At 41.1% G+C, this 17,305-nt stretch overlaps 1 protein-coding gene across 1 annotated transcript; it reads right to left on the bottom strand.

The window, feature by feature from the left end:
• Positions 1 to 6,194: 6,194 nt before the first annotated feature.
• LOC306703180 (protein NLRC3-like) lies at positions 6,195 to 16,434 on the bottom strand (the record flags this gene model as incomplete). The annotated part of the gene is given in 9 exon segments (XM_079169051.1): positions 6,195 to 7,943; positions 8,098 to 8,144; positions 10,331 to 10,504; positions 10,655 to 10,828; positions 10,923 to 12,547; positions 12,551 to 12,726; positions 12,881 to 13,109; positions 13,261 to 13,339; positions 16,367 to 16,434. Coding segments are annotated over 9 exon segments (3,114 nt in total). The 3' UTR covers positions 6,195 to 7,401.
• Between the last annotated feature and the right edge of the window lie 871 nt (positions 16,435 to 17,305).

The raw sequence follows: 17,305 nt of genomic DNA, 5'->3' as shown, positions 1-17,305 counted from the left end.
TCATCAGTCCTCAGTGTCTTCAGGCTGCTGTCACACTCCAACACTTTAATAAACCAGTCTGAACCTGCAGCACTCAGTTCAAAGATCAGCTGCATCATGTTTATATGACTTTATATGATACATGTTAAAGTTTAACCCACAGCGTCTTCCGCACTGGAACAAACCTGAGAACATAAAGCTCCTCATCACTGACAACATCAACACTCCAACACTGTTATTGGCTTTAAAAGAGGACATTAATTCACCAGTTGTAAATGAAGCCAGCAGGAAGGTTCCATGTTGTAGACCTGTTAGAGATCAAATCCATCAGTGGTTCTGCTCCATTTAAACCACAGAAATATGGACCATTGCTGTCTTCATGTATTTGTTAAAGTGATAACATTTAGTCATTCAGACAGAGGAGACTTTTACATGGACCTTCCAGCTTCATTCAGACATGAACATTTATGGAAAGAGACTCAATGAGAGAGAGAACAAGAGTGAGTTAAATGATCTGTTTTCTCAGCCTCTGTTGATAATGTGTCCTCTTCCTCTGCGACTTCAGTTTCCATATTAGGCCCTCTTTCATTTTATATTTCCTGAACTTTAGTTACAGAGCCATACATTGTTGTATTTGTACTGTGTGCTTCATCAATGTAGTGATAGTGTGACGTGAAGTATCCATCTATCCCTATCTATCTAGCCACATATCTATATATCTGTCTGTTCCTTTGGGGTGTTTTTGTGGGAAATATCATATTTCCTATACCGTTGATACCCAGCTGTAGCTGAAACCTGGTGATTAAAAGATGTCAAAATGCTCCCAAAAGCTAAAGCAGAATGAAACTGAGGTCTTAACCTTTGTATCTACAGATTCCTCCAAAACACCAACTAACACTGTTGGCTTCTCTCATTTCATGTTTTTTAAAGATGAATAAATCACTGCTGTTGTCAGCAGTAAGTTCTTCCATCATTCCTGTCTGTTGAGGATATAGAGACCATAGCTCATGCTTTTATTATTGTAACTGTGTCTCTGTAATCAGTCAGTCTTATCTCACCTGCAGCTGGTTCAAGATGCAGCAGAGACTCTTTACTGGTACCAAGAACAGAGACCAGTGGTCTGGTTTATAAACCAGTGCTAGGATCTGTACTAAAAGTGTATGTGCTCCCAAAAGAACATCAGACTTATAAAACCGTGCACACGTACACCTGCAGACAATGTTCCCTTCATAAATCACAGTCCAACTGGAAATGTTGACATGGATCAGCTTCATATCCCTCCACACGCCCACATTCATCCATAAATGGTCAATGCAAAGCACCTCATGAATATTGACTCATACAAATGAGCGTTGTGATCCATGGATCTTTACGCTGACTCATGCAGCTTTACACTCCTCAGTATTTATATCTTTACAGCAGTCACACTGGTTGTTATGGTAAAATGATGATGTCATCAGTGGTGTCCCCCACCCTAGATATCATTTGAATATGTGAACACAGTTTATGAATCTATTGAAGGTTTCTCATGGTGGACCTGCATTATGATGAGGACTCATAATGAGGTATTGGAGCTGTCACTGGCTTCATGTCCTCACTTTGATAACTTACAAAGTTTATATGTGCAGGTGGTGCAGATGGAGAAAGCAGAGAGTGAGAGAGTCTCCATGGTGTCTCCAGTTCACTGTGTCTCACAGCACAGTCGAGTTCACTGCACACATTTTACACACACAAACTGTTTGAAAACTAAAATCAGACTTGGTGATAAATAGTATTAGAAGGTGTTATTTAAAACTATTGACTGCAACTCTTCACTGCTTTGTGATGTAATCTTGGATTTCTTCAATCAATGATGATAATATCAACAGTTAGTTCCCAAACAGACAGACTGATGAATTATTGAGAAGACTTTGATTTAACATTCGATTTGTTTTATATTAACACAGTACTCTTGTTAAACCGTAGCAGAAAAAAAAAACTATGTTGACCTACGTTGGAACTTTATTTAAAAAAGAGACCATGCATGTAAAAAGCACACACTTAATTTCCTGTCGACACAGAAGTTTGTTTTGAAAAGAAACTCTGCATGTAACAAGTGGAAACTGACCCGCCGACCCTGAGACGTCCACACCTGAAGCTAGAGGGGAACGCAGAACAGAGCGTTGGGATTTCACCAGTTGGGAGTGACAATGTGTTCCACTGGTGTACTGGACTCTCTTCACTGGTTACCAGCAAAGTACTGCATCCAGTTTGAAGATGATTCTATTTGTTGTTAAAGCACTGTTCTATCTCTGAACTCTGAGATCTGCTGACCAATCACTGCTCTTCATTCTACACTCCAGTTAAAATGTGTAAAGTCTCTAAACCAGGGGTCTCAAACTCATTTTCACTCTGGGCCACATCAGCATTACGGTCGCCCTCAAAGGGCCGGTTGTAAATGTAACACTGTGTAAATGTAACTACTCCTAACATATTGTTAAATAACTGTCTCTGCATTTGATTATTGTTTATTGAAGTGTTAAAATATTGTACATACACGCATTTATACACATAGTTTGGTCCGTTCTCTACTGATATGAGGTATCGTAGAGCTCTGGGTGAACACAGACGGCTACAGTATTTATTTCCTGATTCTACAACGCTGGCAGACACGTGGGGAGGGGAGGGGGAGCTGCGCTCATGTGATTGATTGAAAATGAGGCTGACATCTGATTGGCTACAGACAGGTCTATGTTGAAAAAAACGCATTTGTGAATCCAGCGGCGTCAGGAGAGTCTCAATAAACCCACAAATGTGTAGCGATTTACAAATAAATGCAGTGCGATCCACAAACAAATCCATACAAATCCACAAACAAATAGAAAAATCCACACACAAATACATACAAATGCAGAAATATATTTGTGAAAATTGTGACAATTTGTTTTTTTACATTTATATAAATCGTAATTTATTTATGTGTGCATTGGAATGTATTTGTGAATCGTTCTGCGTGCATTTGTAACTCGAATATTTGTGGATTGTTCTGTGCGCATTTGTGAATCTTTCTGTTTGCATTTGTGAGTCTTTCTGTTGCATTTGCAATTATTGAGACTGATCTGACCCCATATGGTGCTGCAACGTGTGTCTTATTTTTAAGGATTCTGTTATTTTACAGCTTTGTTGTTCATATTGTTATGTGTTGAATAAAAAGCATTCTTCAAAAGGTTTGGTGTGTTTTAGGCATTTCTATCACATATTATACTTATACTAGTTTATGACATTTTTCACAACGCACTGTTTGGACTTTTTAAAAATAATGCAACCGTGAGGCGGTAAATCTAGTTAACTTTGTAAAAATGAAAGAAGGTACAACATATTGTGCTTAAAGCAATAAAAACCACAGAGCATGAAACACGTTTACAGAGAAGCTAGTTTATTTATTACAAGTAGTGGAAATGTAGCTAGCTTTACATTGTGCAGTTAACAGCAGTATTCAGTACGTCATTACAGACATTCACGGTTGCCCTGTGGTAGACACCACTGCTGTCTGAATATTTTGAAACATCAGCAACTTAAATAAACCTAAAAAACATGTAAAAAAAAGGGAATGAAGCTCAGACGAAGGCTACTAAACAAGACAGAGTGCTCGTTTGGTTTGTCCATCAGGACTCTTAAGACTATTCCAGTATGAATGCTGTGAAGATAAAAGTGCCCGCATTGCCCTTTTTAAACCACATCGTCTATCTAGCTTAAAGAGGCCGAAAGAGAGCACGCACGTTGTAAAAAGAAATTCCACTAAGTGTGATTAATAACTGCAGTCAAAGCATAATGGTATTACAATCACAATGTTATTAAGAGTGACAGCTGGTGAACAATCAGTCCTGTTGTTCCTCGTCTCCGCTGTGTTCAGTTACCGTCTTTGGTACGATGACTGAGCATGACTCAGCTGAGTGTTGTGTTGTTGCTCTGCTATTGTTATTCAGACATCCTGACATGGAGCTAGTTCATCAGACATGTTGTGTTTGTTCTTTGTTTTTTGTTCACTGATTTCTTTTGTTCCCTCTCCAACAGAATTGGTCCCACCTCTCAAATATAACATGGAATGTTGCTGTGAATGTATGAGGAAAAATATTTTTTTTAAAAACAACCAAGAAGAAGTGCAGTATAAGCCCATGATGACAGCATAAATAGATCATTATCTTTTGAATGTCTGATGAACTGGTTCCAAGGAATAATTGCCATCCCTGAGAAATGATAGCTTGTTTCTGCTACAGCGATGGATCCACAGAGTGGAAACTCCTCCTTCCCCAAAACACACTCCAGCAGTGAAACATGACACGGCTCACTCACCCCCTCCTGCTATCCTACCTCTACTCCTCCCTCATCTCATCACAATTCACAACCTGTGAGGGTTGACCCATTTGTAAGTGCCTTCATAGCGAAATTCAACTTACTTTGCCAGGTCGTCTGCTTCTGTGAAAAAAGTGAAACAATCACAATCAACACTCTGTATTAAACCCCTTTTTCCATTTGAGGGCATAGTGAACAACATTTCCTACCTTCCATATTTGTAAGAAATAGGTTTGGGCTTCTGTCTGTCTATGTGATGAAGAAGAGGTGTGAAGATCCTCCATGCTTCCCTTAGCTCATCACTGCAAAGACAAACAAGTCAGCATGCGGTAGAGGACATTACATCATAGCTGTATGTAAGGTGTTAACATGAGTTTCCCTTCTTGCTGAGGCAGAGAAAAGATGCACTATGTCGCCATCTAGTGCGAAGAACTGGTAGGTTTAGTTTACAAGTAGTAACATGAGACAACATCAGGAGACCAGGACATCAGCGTGAGGAGAGGTGGACATGAAAAGCACCCGTCTCTATAAAGCTGGAAACTGTCAAAACGACATGATTTTTATATTTGATTGTGTGTATGGAAGAGCAGCTGGAGAACCACAGGGAGGCTCATCAGAAGCAGCTCAGCCGCCTCCGAGACGAGATCTAAGAGCAGAGGATGCAGAACTCAGAGTAAGGAAACACCAGTGAAGCAATATATTGTCTTGATACTATTATTGTTTCAGTAGGTACAGACTGTCATCAAGAAAGCATAATATAGCTCGTCTTTAAAAAGTGGCATTAAGAAATATTGTAGTATAGTATACCATAATAATGTAAAATAAGGTAATTGTATACTATATGCCATGAAAACATATATTTATTTATCATAAAAATGTCGTAATATAATATGCCGTAAAAAGGAGTATTTATAAAAAGTCATAACAAATCTCAAAGTATAGTACGTCATGAAAAAAGGCATAGTATAGTTTGCCATAAAAATAATATACTATGTTGTGAAATAGTATGCATATAAAATAATCATATAGTTGGTCATATTAGTCATTAAAAACAAGATAGTATACCATAAAAAAGGTCATAGTATGTTATAAATGGTAGTAGACATACTTAAATATGTCTAAAATAGTCATAGTATATTTTGTCGGGAAAAAGGACGCAAGACCGTCTCAGCCTGCTTAGGGGGCGAAGTCAGCATAGCTTAACACTAGCTGCCATTGTATCACTTATTTCAGGCTAAGAAGTCGGCCTCTCCGACAGCCATGCAGATATCAACAGATTGTGTGTGCAACAGGTGGAGGAGGACTGGAAGTACTCCAGGATGGACCTGTTTAAAAAGGACCACCACTGGAGGAGGAACCCTGTGTGGTTGGGAACCTTCAGGACCCTGACCCTATCACCCTACATTTGGATGCCAATCTGACCCCTATTGCTTCACCAAACACACAACAGCTAATGTCTAAGTCCTGTAATCACATGCAACACCAAGCATGATAAACCAGCAGAGCATCAAAACAATCTGAGCCAACCAAGTTAGTAAATCACATAAGATTGAACAACATCATTTAATCTCAGCTTGTAGCAGATCTGTTATTCATATTCATATACAATCATTCACTGCTGTCAGCCTCTACCAAGAGAAGAGCTCTCTACCTTATGAAGACTACGCAGACACCCTCAGAGACCAGCAAGACTGGACTTAGGTTGGAATGCACAAAATACAAACCAGTTTTATTTGGTTTATACAATAAAGAGATTAAAGTTGTCCAAAACATTTAATGTAAAAAGTAAACAAAAGAAAAGATAAAATGTCAAAAACATCAAAAGTGAAGATCAACAATAAGCCTCGTCAAAAAGACTCCAAACCAGAAGCCTGAAAAGAAGCCTAAAAAAGCCAAGTCCTGATTCTTCGTTGTCTCCTCCTATTTCTACCTTTTTACTTGGAGCATCTTTAACCTCCTGGTCCATATATGGTCGACAACTAAACATTAGTAAATCATTGGATGAAGCCGTTTACGTAGTCTTATAATTCATGACAGACTTCTTTAAGTTAACACGTATTTCTCAGGTTCCTGTCTGGTCTTCCTGGTGGAACATCAGTCAGGATGTCTCCTAAACAGTTACCATGGTTACAGCATCTGCACTTACATCCTGTTTCCTATGCTGAGTCTGACAAAGATCAGAGCAAAGTATGTTAAACCAAGATTATCTCATTTACTCATCTTAACCATTCGTGATGATAAAAGTATATATGATCACACATTAATACATGAATGAAAATCACTTAAACATTATCATCATTAAATGAACACATGATCAGTAAAAATACAAATCAAAGAATGAAAAGTAAAATCATGAAAGATTACAAATTATAATATATTTTCATTGAATAAACAGATGAGTTGGTTCTTGTTCAGTAGTTTAGTTCAAACTTCCTTTGTCTCTCTTTTGATTTGTTTCTATGAGTTTCCCCAAAATAGCACACAGCCAGTGATGAATGAAGTAAAAGTGAACAATATAACGTGAAGAATGAAGCTGGATTTAACAAATCATTCATTTTCTAGAATCATCCAAAACTTTGATTTCTTTTTATTTGAACGTCACTTATCAAAGTTTGTTAATTTGTTACACGATGATCAAAAATGATGAATTTAGTTTGTTCAAATCATTACAACTCTTTACAAGTTGTGATTCTTTTTTAACAGATGCTGAATTTCATCCAGAAAGACTCTTGTTTGACATTCGTAGGTTTTTCTTCACACAAACAAATGTTTGAAGACAACAAAGTTCAGTTTTATACACAAAGTAAAATATGTTTCACAGTTTCTCTCAGACAACAGATAATTTCAGGTAATTACATGGACCTCGTTCAGCTCTTTCAGACATCCATCTGCAACACCACAAGTCCCAGAGAGCTCTCAACCCCCCAGAGTCCAGACCAGCTCAGGTACCCCTCACCTGCTCCAACTGCATTTACAACCACTGAGAGATCAGGTTGGTACTAACTAACATCAGCTGTGTGTGATCCTGTAGAGACTGAACTATCTGCTCAGCAGAGAGAAAGTTTCTCTACCAGGAGGAGACTTTCCCTCCTACAGAGAACACAGAGACACTGAGGAAACAGACCAGGACCCAAACCCAATCCCAGGATAAAGAGGTTCAGTGAATGTGGTGTTGAAGGTGTGGAGGTGGATCAGTGTGTCAGAGGAGACTCTGTAGAAGGACAGAGAGCCAGCAGGACAGTCCACATACACTGCTACTCTACCAGAGGAGGAGGAGAAGGAGGAGGCGGTGATGAGTGTTGCTGTCTTATTGTGACAGACAGAGCAACCATCATCAGAGCAATCCAGTCTCCAGGACTGATCATTCCATCCAAACCTACAATCTCTACTGCCTCCTCTCCTCCTGATTCCTCTGTAACTCACTGATATAGAAACTCTTCCGCTCCACTCAACCTCCCAGTAACAGCGACCAGTCAGACCAGTTCTACACAGCAGCTGATGACAGACATCAAATCTGTCTGGATGTTCAGGATATGGCTGATCCTCCTCCACATGTGTCACCTTCCTGTTGTTGTCAGACAGTTTGAGTTTTCTGTTTACTGTGATTGTGTCGAGTGTGAGTTCACAGGAATCTGATGGAGAGAACAAGACACAATACAGCTGCAGTTATTAATCTATCATCTGTTTGATGATGACATCAGAGATGTGAATGAGTGATGTCACAGTTGGAAGATGGTTGAATGTGTGCTGCTTTGTTTTCATGCATCAAATTCAAAGCACACTTACACTTCCTCAGACCTGGTCTGAACCATCGGACTCCAGCAGGCTCCACCCTGAAAGGAGGAGGGGGGTCAGAGCAGCATGGAAACTTGGACATTACATCGCTCTCATACACAGAGCTTTGTTATTCATGTTCACATGGAGCACTTATTAATCAGCTCATATTCTTTTACTTCAGTGGAGCTTCTTCTGATTGGCCAATGAAAACAGCTCATTATGTTCACGTCATCATGATATATTATTATCAGTATTATATTGACAATCATCATCCATTTCAGACTCAGTTTCCTCTACCAGTCAGTCAGTAAATCAAATGTTTAAACCTGCATCAATTGATTTATTTGTCCACTTGTGGTTCAGTGAAAACAAGCTGTAAACACAACATCTGACATATTATTAGCTTATAAAGTAGTTGTGTACCAACCAGCTGCTTCCTCATCCAGCAGTTCCACATCAACATGATGATTCATCAGTAGTCTTTGTGTCACCTGATGAATGGAAGTCCAATATTCTCTCTATTTTTGCTCTGTTTTTGGTCTCCACCACCTCCTGAGGGAAACATCTGTCTCTGTAGCTGCTAAATGCTCCACTATGTTCACCAGCTAGTCTTTAATTGAGTCTGTCTGCTGTTTGCTGCTTAGCAGGTAGTGAACAGTGGCTTCATTACAGCTTGTTGGATGAAAACAGCTGCTGCTGGAAACACAGACTGATCCAAACAGGAAATGTGCTGCAGAACCAAAACTAGGAGCTAAAGGAGGCTAAAAAGCTCTGTAGAGCTGCAGAGATGGAGACAATTATCTGTGGGTTCAACACCACTACACGACTCTTCACCATTACACAGAGTCAGCTGATCCGTTGTCAATATAGAAGTATTGATTGTTGGATGTTTTGGTTCTGACAAGTGACCTCTTGCGTTTGTGTAATAATGACTGTTGTCTCTCAGACGTAAAGGAGAAAGTAGCTTGAAATCACTACAACACCACAAACTCTCTGATGGAGGAGGTTGGTGTGGATGGTTGGATATACAAAGCTGTTCACATCCCGTCTCCTATAGCAACAGTCAACACTGGTTTCTATTATCTGTAATCTGAGGGTGAAAACATTACAGTTCAAGTCCGTCTGCAGCCACAGAGCACTGCCTGTGTCCCCCTATAACTTTGGTCCAGTCCTAAATAAACCTCTTTGGCCTCTGACACACCATGTCCACAAAGCTGTTGGTTCTTCACTGAGCGTCTGTGGCCGACTGTCACCTGTAGTTTTAACAAGTCGACTCTTATCAGCCAGGGAACTGGCTCTCAGTGCAAAACAAACCAAAACCAGGAACAGAAAAACATTCCTATCGTGATGATTTATCAAGACGGTTCAAACAGATTATTTCTGTCTGTTTGTCTTTTCACAATAATGTCTGGACTAAAGGGCACACACCAGCATCAAAACATCATCTATTGTCTATTGTTTGATATGAGCCCACAAACCTGCAGCGTGACGACGTTCAGTGTTTCCCCTACCATTATATTAGGAGCGCGCCCCCCTATAATAATGTTTTTTAAATTTTATTTTCTATATAGCGCCAGATCACAACAGAAGTCATTTAAGGTTACCTTTCCTATAGAACAGGTCTATAACTTGTTCTTTTATTAAACAAACTAAATAGCCTTGTTATTTATCTTATTTACACAACGGCATGTCATTTCTGTCTTTACATGGTTGCGCGTTTAAAATTCTCCTTTGCTCTCTGTATCGCACACAGCAGAGTTCCGCCCCGATGCGCGCGCACACACACACACACACACACACACACACACACACGTGCGTAAACACACAAACACACACTGCTGTCATTAACACACCTCCCCCCCAAAAAAAAGAAAAAGCTGCAAACCTAGGGGAAAGACTGACGTTGACGCATGTCAACCCACCATGATGCCCGTTAACGTGTCTGGATACACCACTGTCCTATTTTCTAATGTTGAAACAAGACAACGCTCCAGAAAAACATCAGTTTCATCACCTTCCCTCCCTGTTTTGGCTCATTCTGGCTTCTGTTCCCTGACTACTTCTGTCTGTATTGATGGTCTGATGTGGGACACAAACAGTTTGATGAGTCTCTGGTAGTTTGAGGTCAGCTTGGTGTGTCAGGGTCATATTAACCAGGCTGACAGTGTAACAGAGAAAAGGTCTCCAGCTCTACCTCCTCTATCAGACTGATTGTCTGTGGCTGCAGCAAGCCTCTTCATACCTGAGAGTTTCCAGTCTCAAGTGTGGATCCTCCAGTCCAGTACACAACAGCTTCACTCCTGAGTCTCCTGGATGATTGTAGCTCAGGTCCAGCTCTCTCAGATGGGAGGGGTTGGAGCTCAGAGCTGAGATCAGAGAAGCACAACCTTCCTCTGTGATCAGACAGCCTGACAGGCTACAAACACGCAAAACAACACACAAGTCACATGATCTGAGGGAACTGTGAGCGCTGGAAGGTTTATGTTTATTACTGTCATCACCAATCTGTTTGTGTGTACACTTTAAACTTAGTACTTAGTCCAAGAAAAGTAATTCATAGGGTCACCTGAGAGTTTCCAGATCACATTGTGGACTCTCTAGTCCAGCAGACAGCAGCTTCACTCCTGAATCCTGCAGGTTGTTGTTACTCAGGTCCAGCTCTCTCAGACTAGAGGACTTGGAGTTGAGAACTGAGGACAGAGCTTCACAGCTTCTCTCTGAGAGGTTACAGTCACTCAGTCTGAAGAGACAATGATGAAGAGAAAATAAACAATAATTAGAAAAGATAGAGTATTTATGTTATGATCTATGAATCTAACTCTCTCTGTACTTACAGAGCTTTGTTGGAGGCTTTGACCACTGGCAGCAGCCTTACAAGAGCCTCCTCTGAAGCAGAGTATTTCTTCAGGTCAAACACGTCCAGATCTTTTTCTGATGACAGAAAGATGAAGACCAGAGCTGACCACTGAGCAGGAGACAGTTTATCTGTGGAAATACGTCCTGAACTCAGGGACTGTTGGATCTCCTCAATTAGAGAACCATCATTCAGTTCATTCAGACAGTGGAACAGATTGATGCTTTTCTCTGGAGACACATCCTCACTGATCTTCTTCTTGATGTACTGGACTGTTTCCTGATTGGTCTTTGAGCTACTTCCTGTCTGTGTCAGCAGACCTTGTAGGAGAGTCTGATTGGTCTCCAGTGAAAGACCCAGGAGGAAGCGGAGGAACAAGTCCAGGTGTCCATTTGGACTCTGTAAGGCCTTGTCCACGGCACTCTGGTAGAGATGTGTTAGTTCAGGTTTGTCTCTAAGGACTTCAGACAACCGCGAGGTTGTTTGTTCTTCTGACAGCAGATTGACACCAGAGTTGATGAAGATCAGATGGACATGAAGAGCAGCCAGAAACTCTTGAACACTCAGATGGACGAAGCAGAACACCTTGTCCTGGTACAGTCCTTTCTCTTCTCTAAAGATCTGTGTGAACACTCCTGAGTACACTGAGGCTGCTCTGATATCGATGCCACACTCTGTCAGGTCGGATTCATAGAAGATCAGGTTGCCTTTCTGCAGCTGATCAAAAGCCAGTTTTCCCAGAGACTCAGTCATCTTCCTGCTCTCTGGACTCCAGTGTGGATCTGTCTCAGCTCCTTCATCATACTTGACGTTCTTCAGTTTGGATTGAACCACCAGGAAGTGGATGTACATCTCAGTCAGGGTCTTGGGCAGCTCTCCTCCCTCTCTGGTCTTCAACACATCCTCCAGAACTGTAGCAGTGATCCAGCAGAAGACTGGGATGTGGCACATGATGTGGAGGCTTCGTGAGGTCTTGATGTGGGAGATGATCCTGCTGGCCTGCTCCTCATCTTTGAATCTCTTCCTGAAGTACTCCTCCTTCTGTGGGTCAGTGAACCCTCTGACCTCTGTCACCATGCCAACACACTCAGGAGGGATCTGATTGGCTGCTGCAGGTCGTGTGGTTATCCAGAGGCGAGCAGAGGGAAGCAGTTTCCCCCTGAAGAGGTTTGTCAGCAGCACATCCACTGAGGTGGACTCTGTAACATCAGTCAGGATCTTATTGTTGTGGAAGTCCAGAGGAAGTCGACACTCATCCAGACCATCAAAGATGAACAAAACCAGGAACTCTTCAAACCTGCAGATTCCTGCTTCTTTGGTTTCAGTGAAGAAGTGATGAACAAGTTCCACCAAGCTGTACTTTTTCTCTTTCAGCACATTCAGCTCTCTGAAAGTGAATGGAAATGTAAACTGTATGTCCTGGTTGGCTTTGTCTTCAGCCCAGTCCAGAGTGAATTTCTGTGTTAAGACTGTTTTCCCAATGCCAGCCACTCCCTTTGTCATCACTGTTCTGATTGGTTCCTCTCTTCCAGGTAACGGTTTAAAGATGTCTTCTTGTCTGATGGTTGTTTCTGGTCTGTGTGGTTTCCTGGATGCTGTTTCAATCTATCTGACCTCATGTTCATCATTGACCTCTGCAGTCCCTCCCTCTGTGATGTAGAGCTCTGTGTAGATCTGATTCAGAAGGGTTGGGTTTCCTGCTTTAGCGATCCCCTCAAACACACACTGGAACTTCTTCTTCAGGTTAGATTTGAGTTCACGCTGACCAACTGGAGCAAGAAGTCCTGAATGACTTCCTGAATAAAAACAAAGAACATCAATGAATAAATTATTAGACAAATATATCAACATATCTGAATATATTCTGGTCCATCTCTTGAGACTTTATTAAACGTCCCATTTATCCAGCATGTTAAATCTTTAGAGAAATCCTCTTACTGCTCTGCAGACAGTCAGCCACCTCCTCCTGCTTCATTCTCCTCAGGAAGTGCAGTGTGATCTTCACAAATGCCTCTCTGCTGCTCCTCCTCTGTTCTTCATCCTCACCGTCCAGCACCTCCTCATCCTGCCTCTGACTTTCTAAGCATTCTGGGTAATCTGAACTCAGTCCCTTCTGGATCTTCTTCAGCTCGTTTTTCACAAAAGTGACGATGTTCTCCTCCAGCAGCTGCAACAGAATATTCTATGAATGACACAAACTAAAACCATGGAACCAAACATCAGATGTCGGACAGACTGACAATCCACTGGTCTAAAAAGTGCAGCATGGAGATGATTGTGAACAGAATAGCTGTAAAAGTAGTTGTACATTTACAGACCATAAATATGGAGTCCAGGTGTGTTTGATGCTGCTGGGCAGACTGACCTCTGGGAACCTCTGAGCTCTCCTGGTCCTCTCTGTGGAGAAATCATAAAGAATCAACTCACATTGTGTTCGTCCACACAGAGACAAACAAGGTAAAGGTCCATGAAGTGATATCTGGATGTGGATGAGATGAGTCCCTGTAGTGGTAAAGGTTTACTAGTCCTGCTGATCCCACTGAGAATCAACAGCTCAGTCTTTCAGCTCACTGTTTTCTTCACCAGTCAGTTTGGTTTAGTCCCAACAGCTCTACCCAAGCCCTCCATGTAGCTCTCCCTCCCTCACTGTACACTGCTGAAGTGCACTGGAGCAAGGCACCCAGAACCTCCAGCTGCTCCAGTGGAGCGTCTCAGTGTCAGTGTTTGTACTGGGCAGCTCCCAGTATGAAAGAATGACACTAAACCAGTAAAATGTCTCAGTTCAAACATGAATCATCACAGATGAGAAAGTAGGCGGAGTTTGAACTTGTCTCTCAGCTCTCTTTATGTTTTATTCCCTTAACGCCACTTTTTATGTGAACAGCTGTGGTCGACACTATGAATTTCTTCAGGAGAGACTGTCTGAACATGTGAGAAGTTATCTCCATATATATTCCAACAATATCACGTCTCCCTCTCTCTATGATAGACGGCTTTTCCCAACAAATAGAAAAACTTTAGATTTCAGATGTCGTATAAAGTTATTTTCTAGCTTAACCTGACTCTTACTGTCAGTTACAGCTTACATCTGATCAGTACATGGAGGTTGTCCTTTAAAGTCAATGAAATGTTGCTTTGACTGGTCGCTCTTGAAGGACAGACAGCTGGGCTCGGGACAGTCTAGTCTCTGCTGCTGGACCCTGAAAAAGGAAAACAGCACAGAAAAATGTGCATGTTGTAGAAAGACTGAAGATACATTTTAAATCTTTAAAACACAGATAATAACTAGAATTGTTAGAAGTTAGAAATGCCTTATTGTCAGTTATAAATTCTTACCTTCCATCAGAAGATTTTCTAAAATCAAGAGGACGCTCCATGGACGCAACCCACTTCAAGGACACACAACTGGGTTCAGGTCCAGGTTCAGGAGATTCTGGTCTCTGATGGATCCTGAAACGAAGACAGTATTAACATTAGTACATATTGAATAAACTTTGTCCTTGACAAAATAATGAAGAAAAACATGTCATGTGTCCACTTTATTAGGTACATCTGTGAAGTCTAAAACAATTCAATAAAGCAGTGCTGCACTAAATTCTACCTTTATAAAGATGATAATGTTCAGTTTTTTGTGTCAGAAATGTGTTAAATCAGTTCTATGTGTATTACTGAAGTAACAGTTAAAGGTGGTGTTGTACTGGACTACATTCTACTGACTCAGTTAAAGGTGGTGTTGTACTGGACTACATTAGACTGACTCAGTTAAAGGTGGTGTTGTAATGGACTACATTAGACTGACTCAGTTAAAGGTGGTGTTGTATTGGACTACATTAGACTGACTCAGTTAAAGGTGGTGTTGTAATGGACTACATTAGACTGACTCAGTTAAAGGTGGTGTTGTAATGGACTACATTAGACTGACTCAGTTAAAGGTGGTGTTGTAATTAGGGATGGGCATCGTTTGGGTTTTTTCCGATACCGGTGCTAAAACGATACTTTTAAAACGATACCGGTGCCTAAACGGTGCCTGAACCGATACTTTTTTTATTGCCAAGTCAAATTTAACAATATATTTAACTGTTTAAAGTATACTATACATATTAGTGCTGGGCAACGATTACAATTTTTAATCGCATGGAATTTTTGCGATTAATCTCATTGTTATGGCAAAGTTCAATAATTAATTCAAAGGTAGTGTATTGTGCACTTTTATTTTAAAAGTACTGCTATATGAACAAAAGTGCAATAACATTTGGTTTGCAAACACTTTAAACAAATAAGGTTCTTTTTAACAGCAGTATTCCCTTTACACAGTAGCAGTTATATCTCTTCACTATCTGTGCTCAGTGTGTGACTTCATGTGAAACGTTCCACTGCTGTGCAACAGGAATACAATGTTTCAGCACGTTTCATCTAAATGTGTGTCGTCTTCATGACAGAGCATGTGAATGCAGCTCTACTGTTCATCAATATAATGCTGTAACTCAGAGGTGATGATGGTTACCCAGCGATCAAAGAATAAAGACACACTTACGCACAATGTAGGTGTATTTTCCCTTTAACTCACGAGATGCAGGTAGCATGTTTTATACTTAATGTGAATTTAATTCATACTTTGTTGGCATCTTATTCTGAAAATCGGATGTTCCTCTGAAGAAACCGGATGTTGTCTCACGTTAAATCTTTCCGCTAACTTTCAAAGTCCTTCGCTCGCTCCCGATCTGTGCCGTTTGAATGCGTTTACCGTGAATTTCAGCGTATAGGTCACTAACATCTAAGTGTCTGCTGAGTTGACCACGGAGACCTGAGTGTCTGCTAACTTTACCGCAGCGATGTCCAGTAGTCTCCATTCCTCCACCGCTGCCAGTGAGCAACGGACTTTCAAAATAAAAACAGCCACACTTTTGACCGTTTACCTTTCGGCATTTTCTCTGTTAAAAGGTTGATGGCTAGCTAGCTGCTGTAGCTATACAAACGGTAGCTATCGTTACCTGCTGCCAGGACGGAGTCATCAGAGTAGTGTTAAAAAAAAGTATTTCAATCGGCTCAGGCACCGAAAAGAAGCACCGAAATCTGCGTTGCGTTTCGGTCCGGTAGGTATCGGTCGTATAAGTACCGGTTCCATATTGGCACCGGGTTTCGGTACCCAACCCTAGTTGTAATGGACTACATTAGACTGACTCAGTTAAAGGTGGTGTTGTATTGGACTACATCTGACTCAGTTAAAGGTGGTGTTGTATTGGACTACATTATACTGAGAGCTGTGTTTGAGGGTCAGAATATTAGGAACCCCTCTGAATATAATGAAGTCTGGTACAACACCATCAGTAACTTTGACCTCAGTGATAAAACATAATGAACTGAGTGAACTCCTCTGTGACGGTGTCAGTAAAAAGTGTGAACAGTTAGAGATGGTCATCTCACCTCTGAGCCTTGGTCTGGCTGGTTTTAGAAGGAGCGACTCCCTCCTCTCTGTCCTCACACTGATTCATAGCAGAGTCCACACCTTCTCCCAAACATAACAACATTATTTATCTTCATCATGACAAACACACACAGCTCATTCACCTCAATACTAAATACACTCATGGGACAGTTTCCATGTTGTTGTCACTTTGAGCTGCAGAGTCATATCTAAGAAATGACATTCACAATGCTCTTTAGTCTTTTGGCTTAGAAGGAACCAAAGGGACTTTTGAATTCAGTCTCACAACAAGAAGTTCCAGAAATACTTGATGTTTGTCTTCAATGAAGTGAATAGAAATGGAGTTAAAGCTGGAAGCAGCATTGATGGACCCTCCCACCCGTGTGCATGTGGAGAGTTCTGTCTGGATGCTAGTTCAGAAGACGTTGCACTTCCTCGTCTATCAGTCGCTGCGTGAACAAGTCAGATGGTATTTCCTGCGTGGAGCAGCGGTGTCGTCGGCTTAAACCTCCAATGTTTGGAGTTTATCTCTGAATACAATATTAAATGTGAGCCCGTAAAGATGGAAGAATAAACGTAAGCTGTGAATGCGCTTCAGTGTTTGTAACATAACAGACTGTCAAAGTAAAAGCAGCTCTCTAAACTATCTGTGTTTCTCCTGGAGGTCTGACAGTAATCAGATCTCCAGTAAGTAGTAGAATACGTTGGCAGAGGAGTCCAGAGAAAAGGACTGGCAGTGAATCCAGAGGCTGAGAGACAAAAGTGGGCTCAACTTTGCTGTTAGTTGAACCCTTCAATGAAACACTGAGCTTTCATCTGCAGATGTTTAGTGATGTGTTGTCAGAATGTAGTGTGTATCATTTATTGTGACATGTAACCTGAATCTCACCATTTACTACTTTACAGGTCTTTTATACTGATGCCTACCGACATGACTT

This window comes from Pholis gunnellus (genome assembly GCF_910591455.1).
Source record: "Pholis gunnellus genome assembly, chromosome: 11".
In the NCBI taxonomy this organism is placed as follows: Eukaryota; Metazoa; Chordata; class Actinopteri; order Perciformes; family Pholidae; genus Pholis; species Pholis gunnellus.
Note: the sequence above shows the minus strand (reverse complement) of the source record. Positions and strands in the feature narration are given on the sequence as shown.